This window comes from Fukomys damarensis, unplaced genomic scaffold (genome assembly GCF_012274545.1).
Source record: "Fukomys damarensis isolate Sample0158 unplaced genomic scaffold, DMR_v1.0_HiC HiC_scaffold_2, whole genome shotgun sequence".
Classification (NCBI taxonomy): domain Eukaryota; kingdom Metazoa; phylum Chordata; class Mammalia; order Rodentia; family Bathyergidae; genus Fukomys; species Fukomys damarensis.
In genome coordinates, this window is record NW_022900914.1 from 55,470,323 (window position 1) to 55,487,024 (window position 16,702).

A 16,702-nucleotide genomic window follows, 5' to 3' on the forward strand; every position below is an offset into this window, starting at 1 on the left:
ATTCACTGAGAATAAATTTTCTTCATAATTTTTAGGTGAATAGGAAGTGGTATGTATAGTATCCAGGAGTCAGGAGAATTAAAGGTTGTATTTAACCTTGTTTTCTATTGAAATATAAATATTTGAAGGTATGCACATGTGTACCTCTGTGTGTGTGTGTGTGTGTGTGTGTGTGTGTGTGTTTGCTGGCATGAAGATCAGAAAGCAGATGATGTCCCTGCTCCTTACTTAGTTCAGAACTGATATAAATCATGATAGCAAGTTTGGAAGTTTGTATCTTTGTTCCCTTTGTGGCTTCATAAGAAAATACACCCTTTTTGGTCACATTCCTAATACTTGTGACCCATTAAATATATATAGCATGTTTACCTCCGATCAAACACACCAGTGGCACAAATGAAAAGAGGGTAAAGCAGGAAGATCTTATGGTGGTTTTGCCCAATAAGGGAAGATTGCCTATTACCTGTCAGTGCACTGAAAATTGGCTGTAGTAGAAATAAATATTATGAAAGTTTTATAAGAAAGTTAACTTCTCTATTTTGCTTTTCTCATATGTAAATATAGGATGCATATGTACCTTATATATCTTTTGAGAATTAGAGATCGTGTACTTGAGCTCTGACAAGATTCAAACATAGCTTAGTGGCTTTCAGATTCTGGTACTATTGATAGGAGAGATGGAGAATTTTCTTTGAAAAGAAAACTGTTTTGTAAGCAGAAAGCAATAATGGAACACAAATAATTAAACTGTGGTCATGTCTTAAGCAAAGGCTGATCTTGAATTTCTACCAGGTTATATACAGTAGGAGGGAAAAATTATGTTTTATATCACAGATTGGCTAAAATGTGCCTTGTGTATTGCATTCTTAATTCTACACTCGGACAATCTCAGGCCTTTGCATTTACTTCTATGAAGAAATGAAGACATAAAAAGAATAAATCCTGAGCTAGCCTTAGCTTTGTCTTTAGATAAGTCTTTTCACCTCTTTCCAAGTAGTATCCTACAATGATTCAACAGCATTCGACATTTATGGAAGATGCATATACCAGCACTGCTTGGTAATATAGCACGTGGGTGAGGAATAATACACGGGTGAAGAAAGTATGTATTGTAGACTCATAAGAGGATAAAACTATCAAAACAGGGAAATCATATAGTGAATTGAAGGATAGACGTGGAAATGATGTTACAATCTATAGCTAGGGTAGTTTTCACCAAGATTCTGGTTTGTGAATAAAACTCAGATAGAAGTGAGAGAGGAATCCTTGCAAATATCTGGAGGGAGATTATTCTACGCAGTGAAAATAATAAGAACTAAGGATCTGCACTGTAAGTAAGACTGGTGGGTCTGAGTTACCACTCAGAGCTGGTATTTAGGAGTTGAATGAACAGGGAAGAAAAACAGAAGTGTCAGGTCCAAATCATAAGACCTTGAAGATCACTTGCTATTCCACTGGAGTTTACATTGAATTGTACTTAGATTGAGCTAGGAATTACTGATGGGTAGTGATGCATAGGAAAGATACTATGATTTGAGTTCATTTAAAAGTGTCATTTTTTTAAATAGTAAAGGAGGTTAAAGGAAAGGAAGCAAGGATAGTAGTTATGGAAAGCTCTCTCAACGGTCCAGCCAGTGTGCTCACTGATGAACCGGCAGGGCTGTAAGAGTGAAGAAAGTGAGGAGTCAAATACCGGAAATGATCTGAGGATTTGCGTGATGGAAGAAGTCGAGTCAGGGACAACAAAATTCAGCATAACCCTCTGGGTACTTAATTCAAACAGTAAGAGGAGCAGTAGGGACTCTCCCTCTCACCGAGTGGGCGAAGACTGTGGGAAGAGTCGGTGGGAGGGGTGAACTCAATCATGGAGCTCTTGCTGTCTTTGGAAGGGCAATCAGAAAAGTTCTGCGGAATATTAGATCATTCTCCAAATGCTGAAAAATATTATTTTTCATGATAATTCTTTTAATGACTTGAAGTGAAATATATGTGGAAATTAGCAAAAATAATAATGATTATAATTCACTGAATTGTTTTGTGAAGGAAAGCTAAGAAACCCATACCTAAATTCATGATAGTATACGCAGTATTCATATGGAAATTATTTAAATGGTTATTGACACTGGTAGTAGATTTGCGGTCACAATAGAAAAAGGAGTGACCAGGAAAAAAATGCCTTGGAAGGTATTATTCTGTGTCTATTAAAAAAATGTTTCAAAATAGACAGAAAAATGTGTTCAATTATAAAAGCCATGAATCAACTGCCCACATTTAAAACTAATTTAATTAAAATTGCTGGGTTTTAAACCATACATTATATTGAAGAACTCTTATGAGCACTTGAATAATGGCACCATTTCTTTTTGTCCTAGTTCTCATTTCTGTAATGAAAGAACTTGAAATTTTGTTTTAATTTGGTGAATTATTTTATACAGTTTCATATATGTCTAACATTTCTTTTTAGTTTTCTATATTATATGTAAGTGATCCCTGTTCATGAGTCACATGAGAAAACGATGATATAAAAGGGAAATATGATATTAATATACTACATAGTCCTCCTTTAAACACAGAGTTTATTTCAAGTTCCCAGCGGATACCTGAAATCATAGACAGTATAGAAGTCTTTGTACTATACTTATAACTCTCAGCTGCTAAGTGACAAGTGGGCAGATACATTGGATAGAATTTTGACTCACATCCTGAGCAAAAAAGTGTAAGATTTCCTGAGAACGAAGCACAGTTTAAAAGTTATGAATTGTTTATTGCTGGAAATTTCTATCTAATATTTTCAGACTGAAATGGACTCTAACTTAAACTGTGGAAAGCAAAACAGAAGAACTATTATATTTTTAATTAAAGCAGTGATTGCACAGGTGACACAAACCAAAGTATACCCTTTTTTGCAGTTCTGTGGGTATAGTTAAAAGGCTCACAGAGGAAGGTAAATGGATTCCATTTTAAATTTCTAACTCAGTGGCTAACGTCTGGGCTGTACATTGAGAGGAGTATGTTTAGGATAAGTAATGAAGAGGACTGTGAGTGAGTGTGTCTAATAAAGTTACTAATGAAGCGGCAGAGTGTGACACACACTAACCATTGGGCTTCAAGGGAGCTAGAAGGGGCTTAAAGCATTGACATGTGTTGGCTTAAGAATGTTCATTGCTTCTTTTGGTGCCTGACCTACTTTTCCTGACTTTTACAGAACTTAGTCCAGGAAATAACTTTCCCTACATTTTGACTATTAATCATCTTGGATATTTTTGTAAGTTCTGTTCCTGAAGCCTGCTCATTGATACCTTACTTAGTTAATGAATGTGTGCTCAATAGAAAAAATGAGAAGAAAGATTGGAATGCTTATGTTCTGAGATGTTTGAAGAGATATTCAGGTAACCCTTAAAGAATATGTAAGTTAAATACCAGGCATCTATTGGTCAAATCAGATTTTGAGCTAAGGTCAATCTTAGGTCCAATGGTCCATGACTGAATAAAAGATGAAGAATTATGCATTTGTAACCCATTTCATGGTAAAAATAGATTTAAGGATTTAGTAAGCAAGGCTAGGCAACCCAAGTGTTTCTGTTTTCATGGAGATAAACACAGGAATTAGGAGGTTGGTCTTCAGTGTTTGATGGAGCTTTCCGAAAGCTCCAGTTTTTAGGTAGCTAAACATCTCAGCTGAGGTCTAATAGCACTATAAATTGAGAATTTAATGAATTATAGCAGCACTAACTTTTAAAAAGATAAGCAATTTCTAGAAACAACATTGAAGCCAAAATATATAGCTTGAACTTTATAGATCTTTAAACATTATCTTTCCAGGATCTCCTGTCTTTTCTCCTTCTCTTAGTAGACCTGCCTTGCCTTGCTATTTTCAGTCCTCCTCCAACCATTACCAAACCCTCAGTGCCGTTACATATTTTGGGTATCTCTTTTTTATATATTCCCCATGTTTTTGAATACTAAATCTTCATTCCTCCTTTATTCCAAAGGATTCAAAAGTACTTTTAAAAGGTACAGATATTTTAATGGTGTTCTGTTCCTCTCTTGACTATTATGAGACCTTTATCCCTAATAAAATAATATAACATTCAGGCACTTAAATCAAGTCAAAATAGAAGTAGCTTCAGTAAGCAAAGAGCTAGTGAAAGCCCCAGATGCTAGATGGGTAAAACCTTCAAAGGGGAAAGTAAGTAAGAGATGATAGAAAAATATAAACTGTAAAATATCTTTTTGTGACTTGGTAGTAATTTGAGGAAAGATAGATCACAGTAATAATTAAAGCAAAGGTTATTTATGGATTTACCTTGGGCTAGGTACTCAAATTTAAGAACATTATCTTACTTAGCAATTAATAAACCTAGGAAAAGCATTTTCAATTTACTTTAAAGATGAAGAATTTGAGGTCAAGCTAAGTGTAAATAGGTTTAAGCTCATGCAGTTCTAGTGATGAGACTTGAGTTCAAGCTTTATTGAAATCATAGCCCAGGTTTTCATCACTATGAGAGAAGAACAAATGGAATGGTAGGGGGAAACAAGGACGATAATAAGTAAAGCATGGAGGTAAGGATGTGTTTCCAGAGAGGGAAACATGTACAGGACTTGGAAGAAAGAGGTGGCGAAGAGAGGAAGAGGGGCCTAGGGTGCTGAGGAGGGGGATGACACATTCTCTGGAGAAAGGCTGCCTTTGCTTTTCTTTTATTGTTTTATTTTCCACTTAGTATCTGGGTAGAAAGAGAGGCTTTAGCCTATTCCACACACCTGATAAGGAGTGGGGCATTATCTTGATGGGAGTTTATTTTTCCCCTACATGAGTCGGTCATGTTATGATACCTTTCCTAGTGCTTAGGTACGAGCGGTGATGAAAACATGAAGAATTAATCCAGGACCTTCACATTCTGCCCACTTTCCAGGTATAGCACTTTATTCACCAGTGGTGATGCTTGGCCCATAGTCTTTTTTCTACTCAGTAGTTGTGTGTGGCATTCTGGAGGCTGGGAGCTGTTTTGTAAATTGTTAAATAGCCTTCAGGACTTATTAGTAGATACTATGGTCTTACAAGCTAGGCACTTCTGATAGCAAAGGGTTTCTTAGTGACTCTTTGATCTAATTTGTGAAAACAGCTTCTCTTGAGTTTTGGATAAGATACATTGTCTTCCAGTCATGATGTTCTTTGGGGAGAGAGAATGGCACATAAAGTAGTACAGATAGTACATTCCCATTGTTGAGACAAAGAACCCAACACACACACAACTTACAGGATGAGATGTTTAATTTAGCTGAAGGTTTCAATCCATGGTCAGCTGGCTCTGAAGCGGAAATATCATGGCAGAACGTCTGTGGAGAAGAGCTACTCAACTCATAGCAGTAAGTATGTAGAACCCACAAAAAAGAACAGTGATGGTGAGAGAGATATATACTCAAGAGCACCCCCAGCCTCCATCTACCTCCTCCACCTAGGCCCCACCTCCAACAGCACATGCAGCTGTAAAGATCAGTAGATGAATCCTTGATGAATATAACATCTCCACGATGCAATCACTTCTCCAGGCGTCTCTTGATCAAGTCAAATAGATAATATCAACTAGCACAAGTAGAGATTTTCTCTGCAAGGAAGGCAACAAGGAGACTTAGCCCCTTGGGAAGTTATTTTGACATAAACATAAATGTTGTAGAGTAGAAATACTGACACAATCAGAAAGGGCACAATGAACTATCCATGTGCCAATGAACTGGCACATTTATGTGACATAAAGACTCTCCCCATGAGAATCTCCCAATCATAGTGGGTATCTGAAAATCTTTTGCCATTTCTTTGCCTGATGGATTTATTTCTCATGGTTCTCTTTTTCTATGGAAATAATGAATGCATAGAGAATCTGTGGGTCAGGAGTTTCTAAATTCTGGGAAATGGAGAAAGCTGAAAGGAAACATGGATGGAAGAAAGCCAGAAAAAGGATGTAGGGAGCTTTCTACTACAGGTATTTCTGTTCTCAACCTTTCAAGGGCCAAACATCTAAACACTCCAAATTTTCCTTGAGATTCCAGGTTTAGCAAGAATACCTTGTTTTGGGTTGAAAAAAAAATGTTCTGCCTTTAATGGCAGGGTTTGGGGGGGGTGGCTGCAAGCCAGATTTAGGAAATTTGTTGACTGTAATTAAGCCTTCATGGGAGTCCCCAAGGTTTACTTACCTATAATTGAAAAAATGCAAATGAAGACAGTTAATCAGTGGACTGGCTGACTATGAAGCGCCACCACCCACCTAAATGAATTAAAACTGAAGACACAAATATGTCCAGTTGAGAAAGTTACCTGAAACCCAATTGGCAAATTTCTAAGTCAGGCTCTGGAGATTTTTTTCTTAGCCTGACTGAGACCGCAGTCCCTTCCTATGAAGGTGTTTGCCAATTTGATCTTGAGTCATTACATACAGATTTCCTAACAACTGGCCTCCCACATTGGTACAGCACCAGCTGCCTCTCTGGCATCACTCAAGGAAGCCCTGCGGAAAAAATAACAGACCTCTTGTCCTTTCTGTAATGATTGATCCACTACTTAAAGCTGTAAAATATTTGCTTTTCAAGACCTAGCAATCAAATAGGAACAGATTTTGGCCCCCAGTATTTTGGCTATCAGTTATCAGAGATTAGTGTATGTTATATTTTTTTAATGCATTTTATAACACAGTAAGAGCCCCCTGTCTGTGATGGTCATTTTCACATATTATACTTGTCAAATGCAGCTAATTTTTACCATCTGATTTAAAACCATCCCCTAAAGTGTTTTGTACTTCTGTTAATATTTATGCCCTCTCATTGATGATTTTATTAATTGGCAACTTAAAATATAATGTCAGTACAAAGCAGTGCACAATCTGTTCCTAAAAAATTAATTGTGGGAACAAGTTTGGATGCAGCATTATTTAAATAGAAATATTTGCCTGTGGTCTGATAGATTGCAATAACAACAAAAGGTATTAAACACATTAGTATAAATACAGAAGAAGTGCTATGGATGATGTATTTGTACTGTAAACTGAGTCAAATTGATTTTGACAACTCTATCAGAATGTAACTTCTTGGAGGAAGAAAGTAAATGTGTTTCCTTTCTCCCACCACTTAGAAGATTCTGAGGGAGCAAAGTTCTGTGATTGATTAATAGTGTCTGCCAGGGACTTGCGATGAGTGGCAAATTGCTGCACTGTGTTCACCACTGTCCTATTTTAAGAGGTAGGACTCCAGCTTTTCCAATTTACTTTGTTGTTGATGTTTGAGGAAGAAGAGTGAGAGGGCCAGAGCGTGGATATGAGGGCTTTCCATAAAATAAATTTCTTTCTTTTCTCTCTATTTTCTTTTTTTTTTGTAAGTGTATAAACATCCTGAGGAGACTTGAGTGGGGAAAGATGTGATTCATCTGTACCTTTTCTGCACCTTTTCACCGTGTCTTTGTTTGCCTGCGTTATTTATTGTGCTGGACTTGCTAGACTTTAAAAAAAGTGTTATTGATACAGACTCTGGAAGAGTAGGCAGATATTTCAAGGCATTTCAAATGTATCACAGTTTCTAAGGAGATCAAATACCTCTTCAAAGCCTCATGGATTTTTAAATCATGAAATGTTCCTCTTGGCAGATAATAGGCTCGGATGCTTTAGGTTTCAACCTTCCATTCATTAACAGCAAAGCCGACTGGTTACAAATCTTTTTTTCTTTTTCTCCCCTTGCAAGCAATTTGCGACTCCTTTTGGGCAAATAATAGTTTAAATGTAAAAAAATGACCAGCTCCACTGGAAACATTTCAGTTTTCTCAAGGAGTTTACTTTCAATTTATTTTCAATTCTTCCATAACGACTTTTTCTCTTGGAATTGTAGGGTAGCCTCATTAAAATACTACTTTTTCTTATATATTAAAGTTATGCTATTCTCACGTAAAGATCTTGCAAGTGGTTAAAATGGGGTTTACCCATATTTGGGAAACCATTTTCGTCTTCTCATACTCAGTGCTATTACCTCTGACTTGAGACAATGAAAATGAAATAGCCTCAGCCCAAATGGGAATGGGTTCTTTCTCCCAGGCACTTCTAAGCCTTTTGAAGTAATCAAGGTATGCACCTTAGTATTTATGTTTCAAAATCACCTTCCAAATGGATCTGGCATATTTTATTTTATTTAACTTACCCAATAGCCCCATAGCATTTGTATCATCTTTAATCCAGTCAATAGATTGCTTTGTACTTTAGATTTCGATGAACTGCCATTGATGTTTCATTAATTTTTGGTAATAGGTAATCAACTTTTGAAAATAGATATACAACCTGAAAATGAATCTATTTCTACTTGCGTGGTGTAAATGGGTACATGTGGAACATACAGCACATTCCTAATTCTCTTCTGGAAGTTTATGTGGAGCCTTTACAAATCAATATCCCAAGATATTTACTATTTTACATGCAGTTAATCCAATGTGTTTTCCACTTCTTTTACACTCTTTTGCACTTTTAACATTATTATGTGGCTGGATTTTTAAAATTTGTCTTTTAAAATCAAGTTATTAAATCTAATCTGCATTTTCTCAGCCCCAGGAAGTTCACCATTATCACAAGAGGTGAATGATTGTTAATTACTTAAGTATTCCCTAGCAAGCCAAGTCCTTTTTCTATCCAAATAAGATACTTCTCGATGATGTTATGTTTTAGATTATTAAAAGGATATTTACTTTTGTCTTGAAAATCTTATGCTGAGAAAAATTTGAGTAAATGTATTGAACATTTTGAACTGGAAATAGAAAATTGATTTAATATTTCATTCAGCACTCACAAGGAAGTCCAGCTTTATAAAAATACTAAGAATTATGAAGGGAAGAATACAATCAGACATAAATAGATACATATTATATACCTGCAGTATGAAGAACACTGTTCATGAAAGGATGCAGAAGACCAATGTTAGCAAAACATGTGGCTTCTTATATCTGATTATCCAAAGCTCATTACCATAGTAATCATGGTTCCTTTAGTAATTCCTAGGTAAAACATAGACACCTCAAATTCATTATGTCCAAAGTTATTCAGCATTGTAGCACTTCAATTTTCTTCTGATTTCTACAGTCTCATTGAAGACCATCAAGATATTAGCTGGGAATTTTGAGAGTTGCCCTTCTCCATCATGTTTAAGTACCCCTTCACTACTACCCTCTTATTTTGCCCATTAAAGAGAGTTTAGATATCATGTCAACTATGAAGCTTCTCTCTCCTGATTATTCCACCTGACTCAGATGAGATCTTGCCTTTTTTTTGTTTCTTGAGCACATTGCATCGTACTAAAACTAAATTTTTGTTCCTTTTCTTATCATACTGTGAACTCTTGTAGTTCAGTATTTATGTGTAAGTATGTGTGCATGCACTTAAGGCCGTGGTTAATACAAAATGATTATTCAGTAGGTGTCTGAAGAAATATGTGGGTAGTTGCACATGTAGGTGGAAAGGTGAAGGGATAGAATGGAAGAAAAACAGTAAACAACAATCCAGCATTTCAAGAGATACAGTTGCATTTCTTTTGAAAGAGTGTGATTGATTTGTGCAGTTACTTTTTGTTTAAGTTGAAACTGAACTCATGCTGCCATTTTAAGTTCAGCTTTAATGAAATAGCATGCAACTAATGGCATGGAGTTTCAAGGCTGTCCGGATGACTATGCAAGCTCTAAGAGAGTCATTTCAAGTTTAGTTTACACTCTTGTTCAGCTTTGAATCTGAAAAAACACTAGGTAGCACACATATCAATTAAATGAAAGAATGACAATTCAGGAAAAACTTCCAGTCTCTCCCTCCATTCAAAACGCAAAGTCAAGACAGTATATGGGAAGAGAAAGCTGACTTTTTATTAGAAATTGAGTGGGTAAGTTGAGAAGAAAAAAGTGGAAATAGAGGCAGGGGAACAAAAAAGAAAGAAAACGCCTTGTAGAAACAGCTCCCTCACCCTTATTTGCTTTTCATGGACTGTAATAGAACAAGATGTGAGGAAACATCTGTTGCCTTTTTAAAAATAGTACTTTGATATTTTAAAAGAATAATGACAGAATTAGGAAAATTCTAATTTCCATGGTTAGGGACATCAGATACCTATGGAATGAAATGGCAAATTGGTCTAGCACAGCTCAGTAGGTCTTTCGGATGGAGAAATGACCTGACATGCATGGCTCTGGGGAGCTGCTTGGGGCAATAATTAGAACACGGGCTTGGTAGCTAACTTGCCTGAGTTTAATCCTTGACTTTGTTGCTTATTTGCAGAATGATATATAGGACAGGCAATGAGTCATCTTTCATTTGGCGTAATATAGCTACCAACCTCATCATGGTTTAGATATTAAATGACAGAAATAAAACTTGAGGAGTTTGTCTAGAGACTGGCATGTAATCATTTGCTAAATGTATGGTCTTTTTAAAAAATTAGCTTAGAAAAGAAGTTTCTCTTAGACCAAATAAGAACTTAATGGGATCACCAATATGAATAGAAAAGTCTTGACTAGTCTTTGAAGCAGAAGAGGTATCTATATAAAGTGGGCTGGCCTGTGGAAGGCATGAGGTATGGCTGCCTTTTCAGGCCATTTTAAAGCTGGCAAGAACTCAGACAAAGCTTCTTAGAGCACTAAAGAGAGTAGGTGAACCCCTCCTGAAAGTCTAACTGCGAGTAGAGGTGGGTAGTAAAAGTGTTTCTGAGAAGTACTACTGTGTAAGAGAAATTCCTGCCCTGAGGGTGAATCCAAGCCAGGAAAACAGCCCCAAGGCCAGGGGCACTGGGAAGAGATAAACAACTAGTGAAAACATGCCCTAGGCCAAATTCAAGGTGAGTTTAGGTTCTCAGGGACCCAAAATGGCAGGCTAGTAAGAGGGAGGCCTTCACCAGCAATCATCATAACCACATGGTGCCAGGTTTAAAGGACAGACTTCAAGCCAGAAAGGATATATAGAAACAGATTCATTTTGAATGTTGGGTAGTAACCAAAACAAAAAGGACCTCAGGGGCTCAACAGCGCTCCAGAGAAGCAATGATATTCAATGGTGGATTTTAGAGAGTGATGGTTCTGAATTTAAGTCCTAGTTCCCCTATTATAGGCACTACTTTCCCCTGTAAGCTTCAGTTTCCTTGCCGATGAGGGTAATGATAATTTTTCCTTACGACTTTTTGAAAGCAAACTCACACATTTCAGAGAACTAAAGCAATACTAGGCACATAGTAAGTCATCAATGATCACTGGTGATTCTTATTAGAATTTCACTTACACATATTCATTTATACAGGTTTTTTTAAAAAACAGCACAGCAATAGTATAAGTCATAAAATAGAATTAATTTATGCTAAACTGGTATTCCTAAACCTTGTACAACAATGTTCTCGTGCTCTCTCAAAAGTCTTGTCTTTAGAAAATGAATTTTTAATATAAATGTGCCTGGTGGAATCTAGATCTTGGGAACATTTGGGACTAGCACAAAGAAAATTTTTTGTTTTTGGCCCAATTAGGATTTATTCATAAATATGTTATGTCCATTTCATTTTGCAAAGTTAAGGTTTAGGATTTCAATATATATAAAATCACAGTGGCTTTAACTCATTTAGTAGAAGTTCAAATAGTAATATTTCTGCATTCTAAAATAAAACAGGAATAAATAATCATAGTTTGATTCTTAAATCTTTAAGAAAAAGAAATATTACCCTTTTATTACCATCGACCTTATAAGCTCAAGATCCTGAGTTTGATCCCCAATACCAAAAAAAAAAAAAAAAAGATTGTATATGTGTTTTTATTAATTGCAAACAAAAACATAAGTGGTTCTTCTCAATGCTAACTGTGGAAGAAATTGTATTTAAAATGTACTATCATATCTTTCACTTTCTTAAGAAACAAAACTCTTTTTTAAAAAAAATTCTTATTGTGCCGATAATTATTTAAATCACAAAAGGGGGTCTAAGGAGCAATGGTAAAATTTTTCCTGTGGCATTTTTAACTTTATGAAAAGTCACATTTTGTATTGATAATTTTAGATTGGGCTTGTTGTCTCTGTGTAATGTTGTTCAAGCTCAGTCATCTGGATTCTTCCCCTCCTCTCGGTAACAAATTCAAGATCTGCGTCAGCAGGTGGCTTGGATGAAACCACTGCATTTATATTTCAGAGCCATCTCACTTTCAACCATTGTATTAGGTCTATTCACAGGATTCCTGCTTCAGGCTGGGAGAGCAAGTGGGCACTGCAGAAGGGAGAGGCTCTCATATTTTTGCGGCAGATTTAGATACCATCTATCTGAAAATGGAGTCTGTGGTAAAACTCTCCAAATTACTCATATCTTTCTCTTCAGAGTGACTCAATTCTCCCAAGACTCACTCTTTAGGAATCATTTAATAATATTGTAGACATAACTTGTCTTATTTTACTTCTACTAATTCTATCACCCCAAATTAAATCAACAAAACTATCCTTGACATATCATTCTACCCTCTCACTACCCGTAGCACAGAATAGAATTAACTAACTTTATGAATGAATATTGCTCATTTCTGAAACCTGACAGGCTTACAGGAAACTATCAATTGGCCAAGGGGAATCAAGGAATTTCTCTCAAGCTTCTACAGAAATCGTGACTGATGTGCTCCTAATTGACCCAACATTTTGCTATTTCATCTCTGTCCTTCATTGTTTATACTTCTACCTGGGGGTATGATGAAAAAGATGAAATTCCATTATATAACTGTCAATGACATGATCAAAATTTGTGTGGTGGAATTCTCAAGATCATTGTATCCATTAAGCCTTCAGATAGTCTTTGGATTTCATTAATCCAGTGGTTATCAACCTTTGGCAAATAGCAGAATCTCCTGGATGGCTAGTAAAACAAAGATAGTAAGTTATTCATTCACCAAGCTTTGAATTGGGCCTGGAATATTCATCTTAATAATTCTCAGGTGATGCTGATGCCACTGGTTTAAAGATAGTACATAGAGAACCACTGCACTAATTCCATGCTTGGCTTCTTTTGTTAACATGAATAATGTAGAATTTACTTTAAATCTAGCTTTATAAACTTTGGCTGTATTATCTATACATTATGGGGTAAGCAATTATTTTGGTATTCATGCACTTTATACAGTGTAATAGGGGTAAACTGAAAAGGGTAAGTGGGTTACTCTGATTGAGTTAATCCCAGAACACTCAATTTATATCTACTTAATCCTGACTCTAATCTACAAATATCTCTGCTTCTCTATATTTTTGTAGGGTCAATGTGGTAGTTACCTTTAATTTTTTTGAAGAGTAAAGTTGTTAGTTTTTGATATTACAGTGGATTCATGTAAAAAGTATCATCCAATGTTTTTCTAATGATCAGACTCATTTGATTATCATAATTTTTTTATTCAATGTGACTTATTAAAACTTTAATGTAGAACAAAGAGAATCCAGAATAATGGCATCAGAGAGATGTTAGATCCTATTTCTGATACCACCAGTCACTTCACAGAGCACATTTAGTCACAAGAAATAATATAAGGCTAAAGTGAATTGCAGTTACATCAGAAAAGAGAGCCATAGGACAACTTAAACACTTTGGCAACTGCTAAGCCCTTAGAAGGCCCTATACTTTATTTAAAACCCTTAATGCAGCTAAAACCCATGACTTGGAGGTTATACAACAATTTCAACATCTGGGAGTGGGATATCTGGGAGCATCTTTAGTTCCTTCATTTAATTTAATGGACACCTTTCAGTATTTGATGTTATAAGTTTGATCAGTGACCAAATTATGTCAAAACCTCCCTGAATCTGAAGAAAGATTTGCAGTTCAGTGGTTCATTCTTTTCGTTCAGTGGTGTACCTGTAGATTTCTAGCTGACATGATGTATGAAAAATGTCATTTGGGGCTTTTCCAGAATCTGTGCTTCAGGCTATGACACAAGAAGGTTTAAACAGATTTGGAATGGTCTAGCACACCTTATGTAACCACACTGTCTAGCTAAATCTGGGCAGGAAAGAATTAACTTTAAAAAAACCTCCCTAATCTGGTGATGGGCCCCTAAACCTATTCAGAAAGTGTAACCAGTCAGAGAATTTTTAAGATCAACTTCACCCAGTAGGATGGCAGTATAGACCAATAGTGCAATGATTAAGAATTCACCATTCATGCCACTGTAGATTTGCAAGAGTTATGGGACCAACTATGTCATTGTAAAATGGCAATGATGATTCCTACCTCAGAGTTGTTGTGACAGTTAATAAAGAAACCTTAAAACAGTTCTTGGTAGTACTAAAGTACTTGATAGGAAGTACTAAATATTTCATTATCACATGGTCCCAGGGCTCTTGCTGAATGCTGTTTAACTTACAAGATCCACACACTATTACTGATAATTTAATTGGAGATATATTTATGATCTTGGAATAAATAAATACTCCATGCTCAATAGGTAAAATCCAGAATATGGTAGGTTGTTCCTATTCTTAGCTTGTTTCATACATACCAATCCTGATCTCAGGTGTAAAAGTAGCCTCAAGGTAGAAGGGTATTTCCATAGTTCAGGTCAAGGCCATGGAATGGAAATGTAACTCCTTATAATTTTTTCTTTTATTTTTCAGTGTCTGCTGAATGCTTTTCCAGTGTTCGAGTTATTGTCATTATTACTAATTAGCTAAATGTAATAGCCTAATATAATAATATATATTTCCCTATATGAAACCTTTGCTACTCTGGAATTCTTACATGCTACAAAGAATGCTTTGTCTTTAGAGGTATTAGGGATTTTTAGAAAGATCTATATACCACAGGACAACCCTTTTGATTGTTTGCTTTGAGATCAAGGGTAGGAGAAGACAGATGACTGATTTGTATTTTCTTCACTTTATCTTGTGCTAATTTTCTTATATGTGTCAATAAGCAACAAGCAAAACATTGTTTTACCTGTGAAACTGCACCACTGTCTTTTGTAATTGGAAACTTTATTAACCCAGGTCTCCCTTATTTTTCTTCTCCTCTAGCTGGACAGTGCCACTTCGCTTATCCAGGCAGCTAAAAACCTGATGAATGCTGTTGTACTTACGGTGAAAGCATCCTATGTGGCCTCAACCAAATACCAGAAGGTCTATGGGACAGCAGCTGTGAACTCCCCGGTTGTGTCTTGGAAGATGAAGGCTCCAGAGAAGAAGCCCCTTGTGAAGAGAGAAAAGCCTGAAGAATTCCAGACTCGAGTTAGACGAGGTTCTCAAAAGAAACACATTTCGCCTGTGCAGGCCTTAAGTGAATTCAAAGCAATGGATTCCTTCTAGGACGATAGGCTTTAACAAGAAAGCTTTTTCTTTTTCTTTCTTTTCCTTTCTTTTACATTTTACTTCCGTTTTTGTATGCATACCTGCTGACTTGTATGCCTCTGGCATGGGGACATTAAAGGAGCAATGTCTTGGCACACAAGATGAGATGTAGTCAGTACTACTTGTCCACTGGTAGCCTGGAGAGGGACAGGGGTTTCCTGTTCAGAGGTGCCACAGAGCTGTCCTTTGCAACATTCTTTTAAAGTTGGGCAAAGAGTTCGCACTGCAATGTTTACGGGAGTGGGAGGGATGGGGAAATAAACTTAACTCTACAAAAGCAAACTCTAATGCATGCAAGAATCATTAGGTTGGCAGGTATATTTATAAGTGAAAAACCTGGAAGTGTAATGGTAGAACATAAAACTTGTATTGCTTCTGCTTCAGTGAAAAAATGTACTAGCCAATACGCTTAAGTGTGTGGCCTACAAATTGAACAATTTAACTTTGAGCTCACATCCATGATATTATGTGGATTTTTAACTGAGGAGAAACTAGTCCAGCCTAAAATGCTTTTAATCTTCATTCTATTCTTTCTCTTCTTGTAGTGCTATTACTAGTGCTCATATTATCACTTTTCCCCTTTACTGAAAATGATCAAAATTTATTTGAGATAATTCAAATCATTCTGGGGGCACTAGAAGCACAATAAAGTGATCAACTTTCCCTTTTTTCTCTTTCTTTCTTCCTTTCTCTCTTTTTCTTTCTTTCTTTCTCTTTCCTTCCTCCCTCCCTCCCTTCATCCCTCCCTCCCTGCCTCCCTCCCTCCTTTCTTTCTTTCTTGCATTTGAATTATGATTTTGTTAGTAACAGAAGGCCAAGTGGTGGAATGTTAGAGGAATGGAAATTGACAATGTGTGAAGGTTTAGAGGCAAATACATAGGTGTAGCTTGGAGTGCTGGTATCTAATATACCATTGTATTCACTAACTTAAAATAAACACATTTAATCTTGATATCTGAAGACTGCTTCTTTTATTTAATTCATACTTAATAAAATAGAACATCTTCAAAATTAAAATGCATTTTTTTTGTTTTTACAAATTAGAGCTGGGCGTGGTGGCACATGCCTGTAATCCCAGCACTCGGGAGGCTGAGGTAGGAGGATTGCTGTTAGTTCGAGACCAGCCTGGGCTACATAGTGAGTTCCAGGTCAATCTCAACTACACAGTGAGGCCCTGTCTCAAAAACAAAAAACAAAACAAAACAAACAACAAAAAAATTAGAGGTAAAATAGATGCTATCAAACAATTCTCCCAGTCATTTTTAGAGCCCAAATATTTCTTTTATTCTGTGGTTTGTTTTCCCATTTGTCTCCATTGGCTTTCAAAGTAAATCTAAAATGAGAAATTCTTGCAT

At 36.2% G+C, this 16,702-nt stretch overlaps 1 protein-coding gene across 4 annotated transcripts in view; it reads left to right on the forward strand.

Moving 5' to 3' along the window:
- Ctnna2 (catenin alpha 2) overlaps positions 1-16,071 on the forward strand; it is a 1,075,894-nt gene extending 1,059,823 nt beyond the window's left edge. For 3 of the 4 annotated variants that reach the window (XM_033765087.1, XM_033765091.1, XM_019208564.2), the window contains one exon: positions 15,018-16,071. In XM_033765087.1, coding sequence (XP_033620978.1) covers positions 15,018-15,305 — 288 coding nt within the window. In that variant the 3' untranslated portion in view covers positions 15,306-16,071. Of the gene's footprint in view, positions 1-12,194; positions 12,312-15,017 lie in introns of all 4 variants that reach the window. The other variant, XM_033765089.1, reaches the window with a different exon arrangement.
- Positions 16,072-16,702: the final 631 nt, after the last annotated feature.